At 35.7% G+C, this 26,341-nt stretch overlaps 1 protein-coding gene across 1 annotated transcript in view; it reads right to left on the bottom strand.

Annotated features, from left to right (window-relative positions):
* LOC129250518 (glutamate receptor ionotropic, kainate 2) overlaps nucleotides 1-26,341 on the bottom strand; it is a 201,193-nt gene that overhangs the window by 88,319 nt on the left and 86,533 nt on the right. The window contains exons 2-4 of the mRNA XM_054890139.1: nucleotides 19,818-20,231; nucleotides 19,583-19,758; nucleotides 19,455-19,508 (exon numbers count right to left, since the gene is read on the bottom strand). Of these exons, the coding sequence (XP_054746114.1) occupies nucleotides 19,455-19,508; nucleotides 19,583-19,758; nucleotides 19,818-20,231 (644 nt within the window). The remainder of the gene's footprint in view (nucleotides 1-19,454; nucleotides 19,509-19,582; nucleotides 19,759-19,817; nucleotides 20,232-26,341) is intronic.

Consider the following 26,341-nt stretch of genomic DNA (forward strand, 5'->3'; position numbering starts at 1 on the left):
GGATTTTGCATGATCGTAACGTGCCATCGCACTGATCACAGAGAATTCGACGAAGGAGCTGAAGGCCATGCCGACCTGCCGGGGGTGTTTGGAAGACTAGGTTAAACGTTGGCACATGTGTGTTTCTTCAGACGGGTCATATTTTGAAGGAGATAATATAAATTTGCTTTAAATTTAACTCTGTTTTGTTTAATTTAAACATTCCCGGTACTTTTTGATCATAGGGTACATATATGCGGCTTTGCGGATAGAAATGTGTGATTCGCTGGAATTGTTCAAGGCATCTAAGTCGCATTAACTCGCGACTGTCGAACAGTTAGAAGACATATTTACATACATATAAGGGTGCATACATACATACGGAGCCGCGGCCACTCGACATGACAAAAATTCAAGATTTATCAAATATTGGCAAATAATTCCAGGCGAAATATTCCAATATTGACTATTTTCGAATGGTCGCGAAAATTGGCATATGAGCTCGAACTTATGAATGAACGTTTTGTTTTTGTTCTAAATTGTTCAGCGCCGTCGCTGATAGAATCATGGCCGCTGCGACTGCGTCTACGAATGTATTTTGTTTTTGTAGTCGCTAGGCTTAGATTTTAGCTTCGGGCGACATGCGCATGTGAGGTATGTGTTTTTGTTGTGTTCTAAAACATTTTAGAATGTGTGGTGGTAAAGCGGCCATCGCGTTGCGCTTGCTGTTGCATTTGCGTCTATCAAAGTATTGTGTTTTTGTAAGTACAATATTAGGAATATCGACTGGTGAAAGACAACTGTATACGGAATCAAGAAGGGAGCGCTGTGCTCGCGCATATATGTATGCTTGAATGTATGAACGTGCATGGATGTAGTAACATATGAATACAATTATTTTGTAGGAAGTTTAGAAGGCAAGTAGGTATATATGTATGTATGTATATATGCTAGGACATAAAGTGGGTATATGTATATACATACATATGTATATACATACATAGAGCAGAATTGTTTTTGCACTTGTTAGAAATAAACTCGTTCACTAGTGCGTATGTGTATTTGATTTCTTGTAAGAATGTGATGTGCTGTGACATGTGTACATATGTACATAAGTCAAGGTTATTGGGCATACATGCATATGTACATATGTAGGTATGAAAGGAAGATGATGTTCTTACGCTTGTGCATTATTGTTTTTCATATACAAATGTACATACATACATATGTATGTAAATGCTGTCGAATACATTAACTATAAAGTGACATATAATATAAAATAAGTGTCGATTTATCTTAAACCGTTCTTTTTTTCTGAATGCAAATACCTCCTATTGGCATGTACATACATATAATGTATATTGTCATATACCATCATTTATGTACATATAGAGTATACGTTCATTTATGAATGTATGTAATGAAAAACTTCATGAATTACTTTCAGAATTTATTAAAACTTATTGGCGTCGCGCGCATACATATCTACGTAGACATCACAAACCTTTTGTTCACAACGCAGGCGCAGAAATAAACGCTCTGCGTATTTATCCTCCCACGTGACTCGCCATCAATTCTCAGCGCAAATTTTTTTTTTTTCGTTTTAAATTTTTTTTTTAATGTAATTGTAAAAAAATTTGTAATAAATTTTATGTATCCGCTTATCATTTCAAAAGTAACAAAATGGTAAAAAAATAAGCAGTCGAAGAAATAAACGCACCGCCTATTTTTCCTCGCCACATGTTAGACTCGATTTCAATTCCCGGCGCAAACCTTTTTTCATTAATTTTTTTTTTTTTTAATTCGTTTTTTTTAATGTAATTGAAAAAAAAAATTATGTAATAAATTTTACGTATTCGCTTATTATTTCAAAAATACGAAAATAGTAAAAATTTAATTGGTTTAATGTCGAGGTGAGAAATGTGTTGTGTGTTGAGGTGAAAGATGTGTGGTGTTTCTAATTTTTGTGTGGGGAAAAGTCAGTGAGGTGTCTATAAACTCGGTGTGCTCAATTTCCTTACTTGAAATCTTTCAAATCTCAATTGTACTAAAAAAAGCTCACAGTAACATTTGCACCTTCTCATTGCATTAACATTCTCTGGTACAAGTACATTGGCTCTGCTCAATTTTTGGTTTCTGTATGAAATCAAATTGACGAATAGCCGACGGCATTTTGCAACGAATTTGCTTGTGCATTTTTATGTTGCCTTGATAAACGCAAATTTATTCAATTGATATTTTCAAACAAACTTAAATGATGAATGTTTGAATTATGTAACTTTAATGTTTGTTGATTTAATTTAAAAAGAAAAATTTAAACAAAATACACTATAAAACGCCTCACTTTTTGTTGTGTGCGTTTTAGTAAATTTAAAACTTCATACAAATTTGATGAACATTTTTAGTAGTTTTTCGAGTCGAAATTAATTTTAGACGAGATTTCATAGGGCAGAGTGTTGCTTAATATATGTATGTATATGTACATATGTATGTACATTATATTAGTTATGTTTGTGCAAAAGTTCAATTGCATCTGGAATTCTTATAGTGTTACATAGTATGTGCATACGCACTGCAGCAACCATAACCTAATTTTTTTTCAATTTACATTTTACTACAGGGAATAATATATGTTTGCATTTTCTAGATAATATAAAACTTTGAAACTTAAACGTATTTGTATCTATGGGACAACCAAGTTCAATTGCTTCTTTATTAAATAGTGTTGCACGAGCATCGCCTCATCATATTTCTTGCAATAATTAGGGAGTATATATCCTAATGACTAAATACCTGCCTAACAAATGCTAAAACAATTATCTTTTGCATATGCATGTATGTACATATTTTTAAATATTATGTGCGTATGCACACTTGATGCCCTAGCCTATGTACGATATGTACATATGTATTTGTATTCTGAACTTCCAGCAAAACAATGCTTATTAATATAAACATATGCACGTACATATAACCGCACACACAGGGCACTCACTGTATTCCTCTAAATGCGTATGTCGTCCAAAGCTAAAATTCTATGCATAGCGACTACAAGAACAAAATGCATTAAAGGCGCAACCGTAGCGATGATCATTCTAGTTGGCATAGTGCTGAACAGTCTGAAATAGTCGCGGCGGCGCCGAACAGTTTCAACTATTGTACTGTACAACAAAAACTCATCATCAAAAAATTCATTGATAAATTCGAGCTCATAGTTCTAAGAGCAAAATATTTCGTGTTGAATTATTTGCCAATATTTGGTAAATCTTGAATTTTTGTCAAGTCGAGTGTCCGCGGCTATATATATATGTATGTATTATAAATATGTCTTACTAAATGCTCGACAACCGCAGCTGCTCTGCGTAAAGTGCGCGCATGAGCATACAATAACTTGCAGAAACGACATATGTAAGTAGCTTATAACAAAGTTCTGTGTCGGACATTTCAATACTAAGAGAAAATCTGTAAACAATTATTTTATGTTCTCTGATAATAGGTAAATAGGTAATTAGTACATATATTACTTTACGTATGTAGTTCTTCAATTGATAAAAAGTGCACAAAACATATGCATATATCCGCAAAGTTAGAAACTTACTCTGAAATCAGAATATTTGAAGGTGCCTGTACACCTTTCGAGGTTACTGTACATACAATGCTGTGCCTATAAATGTCTGCTGTACCTAGGAATGCGCGCTGGATTTCTTGAGAAATTTTACCGTAATATTTTTTGCTATGGGAAATGCACATATGTACTCACACAGAGCATATACATATATATGCACATATGTATATAAACTCAAATATTTAAATTTGCATATGCCATCTTCCTGCGCCCCTGGTAATGAAGCGTTTTTTATAGAGGATTTTGATTAAGTTGAAAGGAATTCAACAAAGTTTTACGGAGCACCATAGACAAACATAATATATGTACATATATATACATATATATTTGGATGATTTGGAAAAAATGCAAATACATAGTCATATTAAAAAGTTACTAACACTCTAACTAATCACGAACAAATTATTATCGACTGCTGCTAAATTTACATAATTCAGTCCCTTACTATTAACTTTTGGTGAAAAATGTGTCTGTGGTGATTAGTCTTCGCGAAACGAGTGCCCCTCAAAATTCCATACGTTCCCGTCATTGAGACTTCTCCATACATTAACGTTCTCTGCCATCGGCTCGTGTTTTGTGTATTGGCACATCCCGCGTGGGCACGGGGAGAGGGAGAAGGAGCGAGAGATGGAGCAAAGGAAATGTTCCTATCATAAGAAACTATGAGATTCCCTCGGCCACCGACGTAGCCGAGTAAGTTTGTGCGTGACCTTTAGTTGCCTTGGACCATGATATATTAAGTCATAGAAAACATTTTTTCTATTCCTCATAAATGGACAACATCACGGCTCACACAACAAAACAGTGCACACGGTAAAACACATTACCAAAGCATGTACTACGAGAACCAGCTTAAGTTAACCGAATTTCCGAAGTGAAAGCACAATCATAAAATTAGTACACTCTGCAGCTCTAATATCAGAGAATGTTAATGCAATGAGAAGGTGCAAATGTTACTGTGAGCTTTTCTTAGTACAATTGAGATTTGAAAGATTGAATTTGAAAGACTGACTTTTCCCCACACAAAAATTAGAAACACCACACATCTTTCACCTCAACACAACACATTTCTCACCTCGACATTAAACCAATTAAATTTTTACTATTTTCGTATTTTTGAAATAATAAGCGAATACGTATTATAAAATTTATTACATAATTTTTTTTCAATTACATTATAAAAAAAAAGAATTAAAAAAAAAAAATTAATAAAAAAAAGTTTGCGCGAAATATAGGCGGTGCGTTTATTTCTTCGACTGCTTACTTTTTTACCATTTTGTTACTTTGAAATGATAAGCGGATACATACAATTTATTACAAATTTTTTTACAATTACATTAAAAAAGAAAAATTTAAAAACGAAAAAAAAAAAATTTGCACCGAGAATTGATGGCGAGTCACGTGGGAAGGATAAATACGCAGAGTGAACGAGTTTATTCCTAACAAGTGCAAAAACAAGTCTGCTCTATGTATGTATATATACCAGTGCTGTCCATCCCATACATCAATTGATGACACGTATTCTTACTCTCCATCGTTCAGTCGTTAGCAAACCAGCAACGAATAAACATCAGGTTTGTCCGCGACGCTTAATGTATGCAATACAATGCCCTGTGAAAACTTTTTTATGCTAGAAAATGCCTTTGGCGACTTGCAATGCCTTTTATGTTACAAGTCGTTCAAAGGAAGCTATAGATGTAATATCAAAAGGCATTTCGATTCCTCCCACAAAAATTTTCTACTCCAATCCAATATTTATTTATTTTGGTTTAAATTTCCCACTGGGCTGCTCCCATTCTCTCGTTCTCACTTATACACTCACATTTTTCATTTTGGACAGCACTGATATATACCTACTTGCCTTCCATGATGGAAAGAATAATGAGGTGGCGCCTATCGTGGTCCCGTTCCTTTGCGCTCAGCGAATTTGACAACTAGTTACGTGATTTTAGCTCCAGTATGGCCAGATTACCATTTTCGTAACTTGATTTATCATTTTTTTTGTTATTTTTATTATTTTTTGCCTCGGAGTTTTAGTTCTTTCTTCATGACATTTTTCTAGCTGTTCTAATTACAATGTCATGTTTATAATTTTGTAAAATATACATTTTTTAATAATTATTTCAATAATTCACTCAGTTTTATTTAGCTTTATTTTTTTTAACATCTGGTGGCATTGCCCGCGATTGCAGGTGTTGTTGGTTTTCTTCTGCTTTCGGCAGTCAAATCTCTCTCTCGCTACTGCAGTGTTGCCTAGCTTTGGATATAAAAACGCACTAAAATGCCCATTCAAAGAAAATAACCCAACAAATTTTTATTGAATCACTTAAAGAACTTTGTATACGTGACAAATTGTCTTTAAAATGCGCGTTTTCTTAAATAAATGTGTTGTGCTTATGTATAATTTAATTTATGAGTTTTTTTTAAGCGAGACCCTTTTGTTAAAGGAACGACTTTTTTGCTATATTTGAAGTTATGTAACTAGATAAGGTACTCTTTTTGTAAAAATGTCAGTATGGTTTCTTTAGTATTTTCTGGTATTTTGTTGTTTATTTTTACAATGAATATAACTCTTAATGTCCTATGTCTCACTAAGGATTGATGACCGGAAGAAACGATTACACCTCTATGGTTTTAATTCGCATTCAATAAATTCAAAGGCTTTTTAAAATGTGTAAAAAGGTTTTCAATCTTAAGAAGAGTTCAGAGAGGGTCATTTAATATTTTTGCATAACCTTAAATGGAGCCAAACATTAAATTCACACTTTCAAAATATCAAATTTTATAAAAACCAACTAATTTTCATTAGCACTAAAATCTTCTCAGCGTGACCTTTTTTAACCTTTTTTTGTTTACTAATATAGTTTGTTTTTTAACCTAAAGTTTCAGTACCTTTAAACTAAAAAAAAGAAACAAACACGAAACTTCAAAATTTTCGCATTTTCGGTATAAAAAAGCACTAAATTTATTGCGAAGAGCAAATGGTTGGCAATACTGCACAACTCAGCAAACGTGACGTCACGTACGCTCTGATGGGCGCAATCTTATTTCTATCATTCTTGCTTGCCTTCTAAACTTCCTACAAAATAATTGTATTCATATGTTACTACATCCATGCACGTTCATACATTCAAGCATACATATAATATATGCGCGAGCACAGCGCTCCCTTCTTGATTCCGTGTACTTTTGTCTTTCACCAGTCGATATTCCTAATATTGTACTTACAAAAACACAATACTTTGATAGACGCAAAAGCAACAGCAAGCGCAACGCGATGGCCGCTTTGCCACCACACATTCTGAAATGTTCTAGAACACAACAAAAACACATACCTCACATGCGCATGTCGCTCCCGAAGCTAAAATCTAAGCCTAGCGACTACAAAAACAAAATACATTCGTAGACGCAGTCGCAGCGGCCATGATTCTATCAGCGACGGCGCTGAACAATTTAGAACAAAAACAAAACGTTCATTCATAAGTTCGAGCTCATATTTCAATTTCATTCATAAAACGACACGCCCATATGCCTATTTTCGAGACCATTCGAAAATAGTCAATATTGGAATATTTCGCCTGGAATTATTTGCCAATATTTAATAAATCTTGAATTTTTGTCATGTCGAGTGGCCGCGGCTCCGTATGTATGTATGCACCCTTATATGTATGTAAATATGTCTTCTAACTGTTCGACAGTCGCGAGTTAATGCGACTTAGATGCCTTGAACAATTCCAGGGAATCACACATTTCTATCCGCAAAGCCGCATATATGTACCCTATGATCAAAAAGTACCGGGAATGTTTAAATTAAACAAAACAGAGTTAAATTTAAAGCAAATTTATATTATCTCCTTCAAAATATGACCCGTCTGAAGCAACACACATGTGCCAACGTTTAACCCAGTCTTCCAAACACCCCCGGCAGGCCGACATGGCCTTCAGCTCCTTCGTCGTATTCTCTGTGATCAGTGCGATGGCGCGTTACCATCATGCAAAATCCAAGAATTGTTTGCTCACATTTCCGGCCGTTCGCAACATACAGCATCTCTCAAAGGCTTCAAAATGGATAAATAATATTCTTTATTGACTGTCTGGCCCGATGGAAGGTACTCATGGTGGACTATGCCTTGGCAATCGAAGAAAACAGTCAACATCACCTTCCCGGTTCTTTTTGCTCATAGGGTATACATATCCCATCTTTTCACTGACGGACAAGAAGGCGGTCGCAGTTGTTGTTTTTGATATGCATACATTTTGCGTTTGTTGAAGGTTTGTATATATTTATATATATTTATATACATATGCGTGCATGCGCGTTTGGCTTTCTGGATGGATATTAGAATATTTTCTCATCAATGTGAGTATGTAAGTAGTTCAGATTTGACTGAAGAGATTAAATACATACATACATACATATATGAATGCATATTCATATACATTGGCTTTATGGCTGTTTTACATAGAAATCAATTCAATAGAAGTATGAATAATGTTATATAGAAAATAAATTTATAAATAACAGGTATTAGAAAAACCTGAATACACTATTTTACATCAATTCTAATTAAACCAAATACAAAAAATTAAATAAAAATATCGAACAAAGAAAAGTGCGTACGGGATTTGAACCTGAGTCAAACATGAGATTATGTACCGCATACACAACACGTTTTTCACGATTGTGCTAATCTATATGAATAATGAAATTTTCTAAATCAGTCATTTATTCGATTCACAGTTTTATATGTACATATTCTGCGTTAGTTGAAAGTTTGTATGCGTAATTATATGCAAATTAAAGTTATAACGCGGGTGACGGTTAAAAAAATAAAACAACACGATTGCTTTCAAAGTCAAACTTGAAGTGATTCTTTTATTCTTACGTTATTCTTTTATACCAAATTTTTGCTTACTCTATACTTAACAAATAATTGTTTGTGTTTACAATAAATCTTTCACTACTGGATGAGCTTATTTCATCATCCTCTAATTTGTGCTTATGCTAGCTTTAAAAGTACTTGACAAATAATTGTTTATGTTTATAAATTTGTGCTTATACTAGCTTTAAAAAGTACTTGACAAATAATTGTTTATGTTTATAAATTTGTGCTTATGCTAGCTTTAAAAAGTATTGCTTATTGTAATTCTATCCTTAACAAATAATTGTTTATATTTACAGTAAATATTTCACTATTGGATGAGCTTATTTCATCATCCAATTAGTGATTATGCAAGCTTTAAGAAGTATTGCTTACTCTAAGTTTTTGTATATATTTGCCGTTATGCGGCTTACCAGAGTAGGGTATTAACTCCCCCTCCTCTAAATCGAAGCGTCCCGTCTTCGAATATATATCGGTGATATTCTGAATCGTCAAATCAATATCACTCATTAACATTTCTTTTATATTTTTGCTTCTTAATGCTTTTTTGACACATATTTTCTTTATTAATTTATAAATTATATAAAAAGACAATGACACCATCAATACTGTGGTAAGTGACCACCAAATCGGTTTTCCTTGAATTTCCTGTTTTATTTTATTTAATACATTCGAATTTTCAAATTTTAAGTATTCATTTGTAGATTCAACATACTCAGTTATTTCAAAGTTATTAATATAATTAATTTTTACATAATTCCAAATTTTTTCATCAATATTTTCATATGTAACATTATCAATTATAGTATAATTCTTAAAAAATATTAAATAAACTCCATCTAATGTGCGTTCATCAATTACATGCGTTCCAGAAACTAATATGGCCCCCTATTTCTTTATTTTTCTCTTTTAATTTTTTGCATTTGGTTCTTGCTTTATTCAAAATTTTCGACAAACAAGATTTCCTCTCTTCAATTTTACAGTATGTATTTTTTATTTCTTCTTTACATTCTTTTACATTTACATAATCATTTCCACACTTCGCTATTTTATCCTCAATTATCAATTTACCATCTCTCTGCGCTATAGCCCGAACTTCATAAAATTTACAATCATACAATACCTTTGGATATTTTATATATATTACAATTAATTCTTTATTTTGAATTACTTTAAACTGTGAATCATCTATTAAATCTGTAATCGTTATTCGTCCGTGTTCATGTCGTGTTATATTTCTTATCTCATCAATGTGCAAAATAGCTGGATTTAAAATTCCTACCTTTGCCAAAGTTATAGTTTGTATTAAATTCTGTAATTCATTAATGATATAACTATTTCTACGCTTACTCATCATTCTGTAAATATTAAGATTTAATATTATCCTTGTGAATTATTCTGTCACGTTTCTGAATTATTATTTTATTTCCCTTATCTTCTTTTACTTTTTGTCTCCTATATTTCGGTCTTAATTTATTCCTTTCACTTATAACTTTCTCATATACTGTCTGACATGGAGTATAATTTTTTTCTTTTCGTCTTTTATTATGTACCTTCAACATAACTTCCTGTGCCGATTTTAATTTATCTTTTATATTTTCATGTGGTTTTTTATTGTAAAGCACCTCATACGGTTCTTCTTTAATTGTCGAATGAATAGTTGTATTGTATTGCTGAGCTGCTCTAATAATGGATTCTAAATCACTTATTAAATTCAATTCCTCCTTTAAACATCTTCCTATTTCAATGAGAGTAGAATGCACTCTTTCTACCTGACCATTAGTTACTGAATGTCTTGGATTGCAATAATATATTTCAATATTACATCTATTAGCAAATGATCTAAATTGAGCCGATGCAAAACTTGGTTCATTGTCTACTGTAATTCTCTTTACTTTCGGAAATACCTATAAAGCTTCCAAAATCTTTTCGATTAAATTTGTCTTATCTTCAATATGCTTAACTATCAAGAACTTAGAATAAGAGTCAATCAAAGTTAAAAACTTCAGTTTTTGAGCGTAAAAAATGTCAATATGAATTTGTTCACCTTCTTTCTTTGGAATTGGTGCCCTTCCAATTGGTACCTTTATGGGTTGTCTATCGTATTTATTCTTATTACATATCTGACAATTTCTAACATATTGCTTGAATTGCTTCACCATTTGGGGCCAATAGTATTGATCCCTGATCTGTGCCAAATTTTCCCTATAATTTCTATGTGCTCTACCATGTGTTTGCTCTATAATATTACCCTGGTCCTCTCTATTCGTGACATCAATTGGAAAATACTTCACACGGAAAAATTTCGTTACCGGAAAAGTATCCATCTATACGGTTTTTATTTCATATGCCACTTCCGGAGTACAAAATATTCCTGTAACCAATTTTGGATTTAATTGTTCAGAAAGAACAGGTGTTATATTTTCTGGTTTATCATATTCTATTAAAAATCTAGTGTTACCGAAGATTAAAACTCTTTCTTGGGTGGTAATTTTTGCACCTTGATTTATTAATATTTGCTGTTTAAAATGATTCAATGGCTTGTTAGTTTCCCTAATTGAAATTTCATCACTACTCTCGGCTGAATGCTGTGTATTCGCAAATGAATCCTCCGATTCTGAAATTTCATTATTCGATTCTGTTAAATTATTTAACTGCTGTCTCGATAGTGCATCTGCTACAGCATTTGTTGCTCCGGGTTTATAGATTATTCTTGGCGAAAATTCTTCAATAAATGCCCTCCATCTTTTCATTTTAACATTAGGGTTTCTTTCAGATATCGCAAACGATAGCGGTTGGTGGTCCGTATAAATTTCTAAATCTTTTACAGCATAAAGGTAATGTCGCAATGTTTTCAATGCCCAAACAATAGCATAAAGCTCCTTTTCGTTAGTTGCATAATTCTGCTCGGTTAAATTCAAGGTCTTTGAAATAAATGTTATGGGGTTTCCTCGTTGTGATAATACAGCCCCCACAGCTACATTTGAAGCGTCGGTATTTAAAATTAATTTTTCATTAAAATCAGGTTGCGATAATTCAATGCATTGGCATAATACATCCTTTAACCTTTCACAAGCGGCTATACCTTCTTGGTCAATATCAATCCTTGTCTTTTTTGATACATGCTGCGATACTCCTCCATTTTTTCCTTTTAAGTGCTTTGTCAGTGGCTTAGCTATTGTAGCGTAATCTTGAATAAATTTTCTGTAATATCCTGTTAATCCCAAAAAATCCCTTAATTGTCGTAAAGTTTTAGGTATGGGATAATTTTTTATCGCTTCCACTTTTTTTGGGTCTGTTTTAATAACCTTATGAGATACTACGTATCCCAGAAATTCAACTTCTGTTTCTATAAACCTTGATTTTTCAAGAGATATTTTCATATGAGCTTCCCTTAATCTTTCAACTATTTGTTTTAACTGCTGAATATGTTCTGTCAATGTCTTCGAAAATATTATAATATCATCAATATACACTTGGCAAAATTTACCGATATATTCACGTAAAATATCATTCATTGCTCTCTGAAATATACTAGGGGCATTCCTTAGCCCAAATGGCATCCGTAAGTACTCATATTTCCCGTTATTAACTGAGAAAGCCGTTTTTTCAATATCACCTTCCTGCATTAAAATCTGATGAAATCCTGACTCTAAATCAATTGTTGAAAAATATTTGGATTCCCCCAAATTCGAAAGTATCACCTCAGGATTAGGCATGGGGTATCTATCTGATATTGTTTTTTCATTTAATTTTTTAAAATCTATGACCAACCTTAGTTTAGGACTTCCATCCTCGTTCATTCCCTTTTTCGGAACAACCCAAACAGGAGAATTATAAGGACTTTTGCTATTCCTTATTATACCCTTTCTTAGTAAATTTCCAATTTCCTCATTAACAAAATCATTTACAGACACAGGATACGGATACTGCTTCGGCCATATGGGTTTGTCATCCTCAGTTCTAATTTCCGCTTTTATGTCTGTCCTAAAAGGCAAATCCATGTCAATGTTCTTATGTGTTTCCTTTATAATTCTAATAATATCCTCTCTCAATAGAGGAATATTAAAACCTTCACTTTCACCAATATTTTTTTTATATTTCTTAGAAAATTTATTCCTCATTTCCAAATTTTCAACTTCAAAATTATTTAACATATTGCTGGAATTATCTTCAGCGGGCGCTTTAGAGGTTTCTTCCTCCAAAGTTAATTTTTTATTTGTTTTATGCTGGTATGACTCATCAGCTGGCGTCATAAGACAATTTTGTCCCATGATAACTTTTGTATTTCCAAAGCATTCCTTCTTTGAATTTTCATTTTTTTCTTTTATATTGCCGGTATTACCTTCGGCGGGCGCTTTAGGACTTCCGTGTCCCAAAGATTTTAATATCGTTCCTGATTTTCCTATACAACTATCCTCATTGTTACTTAAAAACCGTAATTTTTCTGAATATTCGTTCCCATAATTAATTTCCTCCTTTTCCATATCAATCTTAGCTCTAATCTTCTTCAAGAAATTAACTCCTATCAAGAAATCACTTTCTAAATTATCTATTTCATAAAATCTTTCCATACATCCCAATAGATGTACGTTATGAAACAAATCAATGACGGTCGAACCATGAATAGTCCTTACCCTCTTCTTAATTGCTAATTCCTGTCCATTGTCATACACTCCCTTTCTAATATAACAACTATTAGCACCGGTATCTATTAGTATCCTCATTACTTTTCCGGTTTGCAGATCTGTCCGGAATATGTAGGGCAGGTGGAAGTTTGACCTAAAAATGATTTTCACTAATATTATTGATTCTCTGAGCCTTTGCAGGTGGTTGACCACTAAAGTTTGTATTATCATTTCTTTTTATCGGTGGAGTAAACCTATTTCCAGAGAAAGCATTACCCTGTTGTGATCTTGCAAACATCCCTCGTTGCACCACAGGAGCATTACAAGATGAAGTATCCGTGGGTTCTGGCTTTGGGAAATTTACATTTGTATTCTGTCTTACTTGTGGATATCTCAAATTATTTTGGAACACCATTTTATTATCACCTCTAAAATTATTTTGATAATTTCCATTATCATTACTTCCTTGGTTTCGAGCTCTAGAAAAATGCAATGCAAATTCTGATCGCATTTGGTTTGATTGAAGCTCCTGAGCCTTAGCCAAAGCGTTTGGCAAATCGACGGGAGCCAATGTGAAAAGTATCTGGTTAAGTGGAGGACGTAAACCGGTAATAAATGTCCTCAAAGCAGTTTCACGATTCTTAATATTAAGTTGGTTTGTTATTTCTGAATTAGTACCATGCGTCATTATGGTCTTATTAATTAATAAAGTTAATTTATGGTTTACTTCATTATAATAATCTATTAGGGATTTTGATCCTTGTCTTAAAATACTCATCTCTTGATCAATTACATGAATTGGTCGTCTGTCAGCATATGCAAAGTCCAATCTAGCAAATATGGCCTTTAAATTCAATACAGCCCCATGATTAGTCAAAATATCATTCGCATCTCCTACAATTTTATTTCTTAATATAGTTAGTGCGCCAAAGTATCTTCTGCTACCTTCAATATACAAACTCATAGAATTTTTCGCAGCCTCTCTCCAACTAACATATGATTTACCTGAAAACACGGGCAAAGATCGAATTATATCCAAGCTTTCATTACACATTAATGCATCGTCAATAGTCTGAGTCCGATACTCAGTTACCTGAGAAGCTGTGGTCAGAGCCCTAATTTGGTTATTGAGTTGACCTATTTCAATACGTAAGTTTGCGGTGTGAGTAGCTATTAATCTAGCTATATCTTCCGCAGATAAATTATTCACTGCCATTCTTGCAAATCTAACTATTATATCGTCCCCTTAGTATTAAAATAGCCTATAAATTTTTTGATGTTTTGAGAAAATGAATTTCAAACTTTTTGTCGAAAGTAGCTCTCACTCAAATCTCGTTATTTCTGTAAATATTTATTATTTTTTGACTGACGTTTTGACCCACTTTGTGGAACTAGAATTTGACAAAATTTTGACCACATATAAAATCGACGATGGAGAATCCAAAAATTCAATAAAAAAATAATAGCCTATGAGCACATAGGCTATTGTTATACTAAGGGGACGATATCGTCCAGTGTATAAATAAAAAAAATTTTCCAAGGTCCTTTCCTCACCTTTTGCACTTATTCTTTTGATAAATCTTTCACTCAATTACAGTTTTTCACTATCTTCTTATTTAAATGTGGGCACTTAGACTCTTTGTGATTATTGCCACAGTAACTGCAATAATACAGACGCACGTATTTAGGGGTACTTGAACTATTTCCCATTTACCTTATTTCTACGGGTTTTTTTCTTATTATTATGATAAATTAACTTACATTAATATACTCCTGATTCTGGTGTCGTCCTTTGCTGGTACTTAGATTCTTTGATTGTTGCTTTTCTGTTCCTTTCTTACTGCTTTGTAGTCCTATGAGAATTTTCTACTGCTTTGTAGTCCTGCGCGAATTTTCTTCTGCTTTGTGGTCCTGCGAGAATTTTCTTCTGCTTTGTGGTCCAGCGAGAATTTTCTTCTGCTTCAACTTTGTTTTTTTTTTTTTAAATTTCTCGAAAATTTTTATTATTAATTTTTTTTTTTTCGCCCAATTCATGGGGTACTTTTCTTCAAAATGTGGGTACTTATTGTATTATCACCGATCGTATGCCCTCTTGCACGAGGTATTTGCTTACGGTTGATGCTCCTGGCAGGATCGCCAATTAAAGTTATAACGCGGGTGAGCGTTAAAAAAATAAAACAACACGATTGCTTCCAAAGTCAAACTTGAAGTGATTCTTTTATTCTTACGTTATTTCTTTTATACCAAATTTTTGCTTACTCTATACTTAACAAATAATTGTTTGTGTTTACAATAAATCTTTCACTACTGGATGAGCTTATTTCATCATCCTCTAATTTGTGCTTATGCTAGCTTTAAAAGTACTTGACAAATAATTGTTTATGTTTATAAATTTGTGCTTATGCTAGCTTTAAAAAGTACTTGACAAATAATTGTTTATGTTTATAAATTTGTGCTTATGCTAGCTTTAAAAAGTATTGCTTATTGTAATTCTATCCTTAACAAATAATTGTTTATATTTACAGTAAATATTTCACTATTGGATGAGCTTATTTCATCATCCAATTAGTGCTTATGCAAGCTTTAAGAAGTATTGCTTACTCTAAGTTTTTGTATATATTTGCCGTTATGCGGCTTACCAGAGTAGGGTATTAACTTGCATATGTATGTGTGTATGCGCGTTTGGCTTTCTGGACGGATATTAGAATGATATATTCTCATGAATATAATTTGGATTTGATGAAATAGATTATAGACATATGTACATATTTTCTGTTTTGATTGATTTATATAAAAATCAGGTCATATCCAGTATGAACTATTTTATACCGAAAAGAAATTTCCATTTATGAAATACAAAAAAACAGTATTTTAAAGAAATTTTAATTAAAATAAACTCAAAAATGTTACCAAACTTTCCTGGTTTGAATTGTAAAAAAAAATGTGCAAGAAAAGAAATATGACTTCAGGACTTCAACCTGAATTAAATACGTGCCAAAAAACAAAGCGAATAATTCCGCCGACTTTAGCTTCTGCACCACAAATTAACTGCCGCGCGACCTTCTTAATCGCAAATTTATTCGCTTCGCTGTGGGCATGAAACAAGTCGATTTCCTTAGTAGTGTGCCGAAAAATCTTATGAAATTCCTCAGTAGTTTGGTAAACGCAAAAAAAATCTGAATTCCTGTCCTAGCGTGGTAAGTAAATATAGAAACCTTCCACTCGCGTGGTAAATATCTGCAATTCCCCACTCGTGAGCAAAGTTGAATTTGAAATTACCTTAGTTTGAATCTACAAATTAGTACTCGAAAAAAGCTCATTTAACATTTGCTCCTTCTCATTGCATTAACATTCTCTGCTAATATGTATGTGGATTCAGCTTTTAGAAATATATTTACATATACATACATATACGAGTATATTTGATAGTTACCTCCGCAATCCTTTATTAGGTGTTTGGTGGAACAAATAGACGATTTTAAGACTGCCCCGAAAGTCAAATGCAGTCTTGCGGGTCGCACAGTTCTGTCACAACGGACCTGTAAGGTCTAAGTAAATTAGTCGTACAGACCGACTACCACCATAACCTAACCTAACCACCTACAAACCACTCGGCTACAGCCTCCGCCAATAACATACCCATGGCAAAAAAGTGAAGTTAATCAATGCTTTCAATCTTCTATAGGGTTATGTAATAAGAGGTGTTATTTTGATATTCAAAGAAAAACTAATTTTTTTATATAAATGATCGGATGTTTATTTCATTATAAAGAGGAAGGTATGCAGTTAATAGTGGAAAATAACATCAGGGAAATGACCACCACGACCACGCGCACAGGAAAATATCCTTTTCATGAAATTTTCCATAACTGAATGGCAAAGTGGCTGCTCTATATCCTCGATAGCCTCCCGAATTCCATCTTTGAGGTCTGGAATCTACCCTGGGCTATTGGCGTAGACCTTCTCTTTCACGTGACCCCAGAGAAAAAAATCACAAGGTGTTAAATCACAATAACTCGGTGGCCAGTTGTGATCACCTCTTCGAGAGATAACACGGTCCGGAAACTTTTTCCGTAAAATATCAATGGTTTCGTTGCTTGTGCTGCACGTAGCGCCGTCTTGTTGAAAATAAACGTTGTACAAATCAATACCATCCAATTCCGGCCATAAAAATCGTTAATCATCTCTAATCTAATCTAAATAACACGTGTTATTGGAAAACCCTATATATCCTGACGATATTTGTGATCTTATTGATTTTACAAAATCAGCTTATGCACTTACACAACAATAACAGACGGAATGTTTGGATTGAACAGCGGCTTTATCCTTCTGCAAAATACTCAATCAGTCTCACTTATATTTTGGCTGTTCTTAGTTTTCAGCAGTAATTAGAGAGCCACTGTTGAAATTTCGAGTCATCCGAGTTTCCTTAATTTTGTGCTTACAATGCCAACAACTTTTAAAGCTCCCAAGACCATTGAGACAAAACCCTTTTTCTTCAATAAATATTTCCTTGTACTTCGTTTTACGTCATCTCAAAATTGGTATTTTCTGGAATTGTTTGGGGTGCGATTAGCATTAGCAAAGTGTTCGTTAGGCCTAACGGGAAATAGTCGTCTTTCTCTTAAGGTTTTAAGGTATTGGTTTTCTTGACTGATAGATTCTTCTTACCATAGTGGTTAAGCACTTTTTCGCCATAAAATATAAGTATGACATTTTCGTGTGAACTAAGTTCCCCACTCCTATAAACTCAAAATACATCACTAAGGTAAAATAAGTACTCGTGTTTTGCGTCTATAGCAACGTAGTGTGAACATATGTGCACATATATGTATGTATGCAGTGTTTCGAGTTTTGGGATCAATTCACTTCTACATATGTATTATGATAGACCTTTCTATGCGGAAATTTGGCGCCACAGTTTCAATCTATTAGCGGAGGTATTCGTCATGGAAGCAGAATTTTCAGACTGTGAATTTTCCCTCCATAGCTGATCTGGTAATGAAATCGCTACCACAATTTTAGCGTCATGGCGGAGCTTAGGAGACTGGGCCGATGCTAGAACTTGAACTGTGGGCAAAATAACCATTTCTGACCCTTCCCAGGTGAGCATTGAAATATTTTCCCCACTTGCGTAGACTTCTATACACAAAATCATCCTCCTAAGTATAGTGCCGCGATTAAAGATCCAGCGGAGCTGAAAATATTCCATTCAGTATCTAATGTTGGTGGTAGAGAAACGGGTCTTCTGAAGAAGGATTGATAAGGTTTGTAATTAGTCACTAGGCTCGTGGTCAAAAACTAAGAAACTAAACTCTAGTCTTACTTTCCGCATACGCTATCATTAGGTTTGTGTGGATATCTCGAGTGCTTTGTATATCTCTTGGTCTCCTTACAGGCATTCCCAAGGTGACAACTTCTGGTCCCTCCTTAGGCTATTCGAATTGGCTTCTATATCAAATTCATTTATATCATACTACCGAGGTTGACTCTCAAATTTTCCTTTTAAGGTTCTAATCATCGGTCGATATATTTTATGTTTGGTCTATTAAGGGATCTGAGCTTGATGGTGGGGGCCTCGGAGCTAAAATATTGGGACTTAACATCCAGAAAAGTTTACTAATGGGTTCAAGCAAAATCCTATTTTAGATGGAAATTTTCCCTTTTCCCAGGCTCAGCACATGGGGCTCGAGCTCATGACATCGAAGCTTGTGGATGACTGGAAAACTCTTCCGAATGAATTGGTACCCTATAATAACGTAACTTTGTTGTAGACTTAAGTGCATTAGGAGTATGAAAGCAATACAAATTTTTAAATGTTTCGCATAAAAATACCTCGGTGATGAATTACACAAGGAAAAAGTGAGCGAAATGTTGAAGGCAATGAAAGGGCTGAATGTCTGTCATGAATGTAGGTATAGGGAATAGTAAGAAGATACAATGATTCTCGGTTCGTCTCTACTGGGGTATGTTAAAGAGCAAAAAGTAAAGTAAGAATAGATTTATAATTTTCTTCTGAAAGACTTTGAAGGACTTCTCTAATTCAATAGGAAAAGGACTAAGGACTGTCACTGTATACCTGAAAGTACTTTGCAGATTAAGGTGCGATTTTGATGAGACGTAACTCTCTGAAGAAAGGAACTCCATGTTTTGTGGGCTGATGGAGGAAACGCCAGAACATATCTTATGCTATTGAAAACATATTATGAGTCATACATGTTAGAAAGCGACTTTAAACTAATATGTTACGTTACATGCACCTACATTCATATTTTTCTAAAAGTAGTATATGTACCATAAATTTTAACAAAAATAAAAGTATTAATAATAACTTACAAATGTTGTAAACATGTAATGATATCGATGGTCATTCATCTGTAGTTGAAGAATCTAAAATATTCAAAAAGATATACCAAATAAATCAAAACACTGAAGTGTTCAGTTAAGTACTATGTATATCTTACCGCACGGAAAAATGTGTTTATATTTGTTGGATTGGTATCTACAATAATCTTATAAATCTCCTTTTGACGTATAGCGTGCAGTACTTGCCGATAAGTTTCCGGCGATGCCTGGCGAATATACATTTCTGTCCGAAAATCTGCAGTCAAGTGCATTGGATCTTGTTGATTAAAGAGGCCTTAAACAGGAGAAACACAAAATAATTGTAGAATATTTCGTTGGCATCTACATACACACCATAGTCATCTTCATAAATGATGGCAATTTTTGTCCAATTCAAAAAAACCATCAAATCACGGTGCGCCAAGTTCATAAGACGCTGAGATGGATATAGATTTATAGAGAACTCTTTGGTACTTGTGTCATAATCAATGCGCGTCTCGATATGTGGCACATCAAATGATTCACATATTGATTGTACATGGGCTGCAAGCAAGGGGTCTGTTGGCCCAAAAATAACCTGAACTCCAGACTCCAACTGCCGACATATTTTTTTGGTTGTACGAAAGGAATCATCTCGTGGGGCATATTCGATATCATATATTAGTTGGGTATTTGGCAATAGCATCTTGTCCTTATTTATACGATACACTGCATATTTAAATGAATATTCAACGCTACTATCCCGTTGGTCTTCTGTGAAAATTGCACCTGCATAAAATATGCATAAATAAAAAAAATTATTTATTACTTCATTTTGGTTTATTCAAATAAATTCTATATGTAACTTCCACAAAAATGAAAATGAGACCTCCAAATTCAAGGTATATATGCGACAACAGGGTTACTGGGAAAGTCATTTTAGATACTTCAGGACAATATTATTGAGGTTATTTCTCGTTATTAGACATGTAGCTCAAAACCGAACCGTTTTTGAGATATTCGATTATAACGTCCTCTTTATTTTAATGCTACTTCAAAGGTCTAACTTGTTTCTTCTTTTAATTAAAGGATACGTCAATTAGTAAAAATTATCAATAAAATTTTAACCAAGCCGTGGCAATTAAAAATGGCTGCATGATACAAATTTTTCTCCAAATCATTAGAAAAAAATTACGGAAACTGTTCTACAAACACCAAATACATAGAATGCGCTTAAGCCACGGTTAAAAATTTAGTACAATGACTTAAAGATTTTGTTCAATTACTTAAAGATTTGAATTTCGGCTGAGAGACACAATGTTGCACAGGCATAAAGAATAACCGCATTTAAATTGGGGTTAAAAATCCGGATTTTTGTTGTCAAACGAATTTGCTTGCCACGCCAGGTCAAAAATGGCAAACACAGTTCGTACATAATATTTGTATCCACTATCCGCCGCGAATTGGCTTGCAGGATATTGAAAAACATTTCTCTTCTTCTTAATTGGCGCGATAACCGCTTACGCGATTTTGGCCGAGTTCAACAAAGCGCTCCAGTCGTTTCTTTCTCGAGCTAACCGGCGCCAGTTGGACACACCAAGTGAAGCCAAATCTTTATCCACCTGATATTTCCAACGCAGAGGAGGCCTTCCCCTTCCTCTGCTACCACCAGCTGGTACCACATCAAATACTTTCAGAGCCGGAGTATTTGTATCCATTCGGACGACGGATCTTTTTTCGCTGCGCTATGTCTATGTCGTCGTAAAGTTCATACAGCTCATCGTTCCATCGTCTGCGATATTCGCCGTTGCCAACGTGCAAAGGTCCAAAAATCTTCCGCAGAATCTTTCTCTCAAACACTCCAAGCGACACTTCATCGGACGTTGTCATCGTCCACGCTTCTGCGCCATACGTTAGGACGGGCATGATGAGAGCCTTGTAGGGTGTTAGTTTTGTTCGTCGAGAGAGGCTTTACGCTTAGTTGTTAGTCCAAAGTAGCACTTGCTGGCAGGAGAGATTTTTCGTTGTATTTCCAGGCTGACATTACGAGTATTATCGGTGGAAATGCTGGTTCCTAAATATACGAAGTCTTTTAGAACCTCGAAATCATATTGTACCTTTCAACAGTAACGTGGGTGCCGATACACGAGTGCGCCGACTGTTTGTTTGATGACATGAGGTACTTCGTTTTGTCCTCGTTCACCATCAAACTCATTCGCTCTGCCTCTTTATACAATTTGGAAAAGGCAGAGTTGTTAAGACTGATGATGTCAATAACATCGTCATATGCGAACAATTCTACACTCTTATAAAATATTGTGCCTAAGCGAGTAAGTCATACGACAGCGAGTCACCCTGTCTGAAACCTCGTTTGGTATCGAACGGCTCGGAGAAGTCCTTCCCAATTCTGATGGCGCTGCTGCTATTGAGCAGCGTCTATTTGCATAGCCGTATTAGTTTTATGGGGATACTATGTTCAGATATCGCGGCATACAAGTAACTCTTTTTCGTACTGTCGAATGCAGCTTTGAAGTCGACGAAAAGATAGTGTGTCGATTTTTCTTTCATGGGTCTTTTCCACGATTTGGCGTATTGTGAATATTTGGTCGATTGTGGACTTTCCAGGTCTCATAGGCGATTTTAGAAGACTAATCCCGCGATATTTCTTTCTTCACCTCCTGGCCGCTATATTTGAATAGCTCAGCTGGCAGTCCGCCGACGACCGCGGCTTTGTTGGTCTTTAGGCGTGTTATCGCTATTCTCACCTCGTCATGGTCAGGTAGCGGAATGACAATTCCGTCGTCAACGATTGGGGTATCGGGTTCTTCAAATTCTCTGTGACATCCGAAGCTGTAACTATTCAACAGGTTCGAGAAGTGTTCCCTCCATAATTTAAGTATATGGTACTCTGGATGTCAGTCACCAAATTGCCGTCTATATTCTTACAAGAAAACGCCCCGATCTTAAAACCTTCTGTAAGCCGCCGAGCATTCTGGTGGAATTTTCAGGCGTTTTTGCTGTTGGCCAGCAATCTCGTCGTACCAACTGTTTTTTCGGCCTCGTCAGAATCCGATTTCTTCTTCGGCGGCGGTGCGCAGAGAATGAGAAATGTTGCTCCATTGTACTCTTTGAGAGCGGGAGTGAGAGTCGAGTGGGGATTCTGTTGTGTTTGCAGCTTTTCCATGTTGAGCATTCTTTCTGGGGGGTTGGGGAAGTGCTTAATTTTTAAGTGGCGGGTTCCAAACCCAGCGCACAGCTAGCTATCCTGGTATGCTTCGCCTTCGTATGCTCACTCCCGAACGGGTGTTCGGAAGCTACCCAGAGGATACTTGGGCTAATCCCGGAAGTTGTGAGCTATTTGAATATATGTAGAAGAATCGTCCTGGCAACTCCTAAGTGAATGGCAATCAGTAACTTTTCCCACTTGCGTGGACTTCATCATATGGAACCATCCTTTAAAAACATTTACGTTTTCAATATTTTTCTCACCAATATTTAAGAATGTATCGTCTGTGTGTACTGCCAAATGTTTCGTTTTCTTAACAAGGAATTTAAGTCCAGCGGCTCTGGAGTGTCGTTCTACTTGCTTTGTATATCAGATATCAGTTGAGAGAGTAGCACGATGTTAAGATGCCCCATTGTCATCGGTTGCCATAGAAATCCCCTTTTTCCTACATTGTCGATTGGTGTAGCTGATATCTCATCAATGACAATAAAGAAAAGGTACGACAAAGTGCAGCCTTTTCTTACACCGGCCTCAGTTTGGATGGCATTCGGTAAGATTCCGTCATGTATGCTTCCGCACTTGACAGCCTCATACTGCGCTTTAAATAACTCCACAATTTAGGAACTCCTTCTCATTGTAATGTACACAATATGTAATCGTGCTTAAGACGATCAACAAACACAGCGCAAGGCCGTGAACAGTGAAAAACGTGTTCTGTGAGTGCTCCTGCGAAAGTGACGATAAGTTTGGGAGAAAGCCTCACAGTAGTCATAAAAAGTGTGCAAGTGTGTTCACAGGTGTTGGGGCAGTTACCAGTGATTGCTTCTGACAGGTGTACCTGACCAACCAGGGAAAATACAGCCATTTTTAATCGAACTCCAAAAGAGTGAAAAAGACAAAAAAACAAAAGAGAGAAATTTTTAAGCAAACGGGGGAAAGTGTTGTTGCTGAGAGAGAGAACAGGTGATTAATATAACCACATCACGAAAAAAATATACATACACATATATATAAAATAAGAATGAAGAAATTATTTAGCGAACGGTGAAAAGTGTTGGTGGGTAGAGAGAGAATAGCTCTTTATCATCTGCACATCTGCTCAGACAGCTACGCAGGTGAATGACAACTAACACCCACAGGGATAAGTAAACTACCCAACAACATGCCGAATAAGTCTCCGGGCATACAGTGAGTCGAAAAATCAAAGTTTTCAGTGCTATAACTTTTTTCCTAATGAAAGTATAAAAATAATATTATAGGAAACAGTATTTTCTAAATGTATTTATTTTTCAGGTATCTGAACAAAAAAAATTAATATCGACTTAGGCTTACAAGCTCAACCTTGAAAGGTAAAATAAGGCACAAATTCCCATCAAAAAATTTTTCACACATTCTTTATGTTAGCTTATGCTTCTGGCGTCGTAACGGTAAACTCCCGTTATTTTCAATCTTGCTTTTTACTCATTCGTACATATTAGGAATTGCATACGGACGCAATCACTTTTGATCGCGATTTCAACGGACATAGACCAAAATGGGCCGTGGTGCTGAAATTTCGCTAGAACTACGTCAATTAATGATAAAACTGTATTTAGAAAAAAAAATCCTATCGCGAAACTGCGACACGCAACAGCAGAAGAAAGAGGAAAGTGAGCAAGCGACAAAGCGAGAATCAGACGGGGAGCCGTTTGATGGGAGAAAAAATAAAAGAGCTCATCAGTATGACGGAAGTGCAGAGGCATGTCAACATACCAATGAGAGCTTTGATGTGTGCACCATCAGAAAGATTAGACATGCACAGCATATCTAAGCCATCCACTGTGCGCACCAATCAAAGCACCGATATAATGGGGAACGATCGAAAAAAGCAAGCAAGGAGAGCCCACACGACTGCCAATAGCGGGCGGGATGCACCCAATTCGCCGCAGCAAATAGCAAAGTGCATTCGTTTAGAATCGTCGAGAGGACCAAAAGAGGTCAGGCCCAAAGAGCAACAACACTGCTCCAACCAACCAAAATAGGTGACTGCTGTTAAGAAACAAAACGACTGCCGCAGACATGAAAGCGCCCCTAGGTGTGGAGGGCACCCAATCATGGGAAGGTTGGTCAACGGTGGTCAAACGTAAGACTAAAATCCCGCAAGAAAGATCAACGAAACCTTACGCATTGGTCCCGAAGAAAGTCGGTGAATTTTCATACGCGGAAATACTAAAAAAAATTAAATCGCAACCCGAGCTCAAGGAACTGAGCCATATCGTAAAGGGCATTAGAAAGACGACGAAGGACGAACTATTATTCGAACTAAAGCGGCATGTTGATCCAGCTACAGAGAAGGTCATGACAGCAGTAGAAGGTGTCTTGAGCGAAAGTGCACAGGTTCGCTCCCTAACATAAGAAACGGCTATTTAAATAAAAGATATTGACGAGGTGACGTCCAGAGAAGAAGTGTTAGAGGCTATAAAAAACAGTCTCCCTGACGGAAAAGTTGCGCTATCGGCCATTCGAGCAATGTACACAGCATACGGTGGCACGCTGACATGCACCATCAGCCTACCATCGGCGACCGCACAAAAACTACTAAGTCTATCTAAAATACGTATTGGCTATATTTACTGCCGTATTAGGGAAAGATGGTACAAATATCACGATTTTAGCCATCTGGCAAGGAACTGCAAGAGCGAAGATAACCGCATTACTCATTGCTTCAGATGTGGAGGGCTAGACCACAAGGTTAAAAATTGCGTAAATACGCCGAGGTGTGCGCTATGCTTACAGCACGGTGAAAGTGACACTAACCATGCATCGGGAGGCTGAACATGTCTCGCATTCCAGAGAGCAGCCCAACAGGAAAAAGTATGAAGGTCTTGCAGCGCAAAGCCTCCTTACCCAAACGGTATACGAGCTGGGCATCGATGTTGCTATATTTAGCGAGTAGTATAAAAACAGGCATGATGCGTCATGGGCCAGCAACGCAAATGGCAAGTGTGCCATATGGAGCTGCTGGAGCAACCCGACCCATTTGGGGAAACCAGTTGCAACAACTGGCTATGTGTGTGCTAAAATAAATCATATACAAATGCTTATATAGCTCCTACATACCACCCAGCATCGATTTGTGTACCTTTGCCAGCATCCTGGATGAACTGGTCAATGGTGCTAAGCAAATAAGCGCGGCACTAATAGCAGGTGATTTCAATGCGTGGGCAGCAGAGTGGGGATGTAATTAAAAGAACTAACCTGAAAGGCAGGGAGCTTTTGAATGCACTAGTATCGCTTGACTTAATTCTACTCAACAGTGGCACAGATAACACATTTAGAAAAAATGGTACAGGTTCCATCATATACCTCTCGTTCATAAGTAGGGGCCTAAATAGGGCTACAATATGGTACAATACATCAGTGACTGCTACACACATAGCGATGATCGGGCAAGAGTCATTGCTATCGAAAAAGCTCAAGTAGGCACGATACCCTATAAACGGCAGAATGGGTGGAAAACGAAAAGCTTCCATGAGAAGCTCTTTGATATAGCCTTCGACGACACCGCTGTAATATTTACGGTTGAAACTGCAGCGTCGGGGATAAGGTCACCCATCACCAAAGCATGCGATACTGCTATGGTCCGACAAGGAAGACGCTAAACACGTAAGTCAGCATACTGGTGGAACAACGA

Source organism: Anastrepha obliqua, chromosome 6, assembly GCF_027943255.1.
Source record: "Anastrepha obliqua isolate idAnaObli1 chromosome 6, idAnaObli1_1.0, whole genome shotgun sequence".
In the NCBI taxonomy this organism is placed as follows: domain Eukaryota; kingdom Metazoa; phylum Arthropoda; class Insecta; order Diptera; family Tephritidae; genus Anastrepha; species Anastrepha obliqua.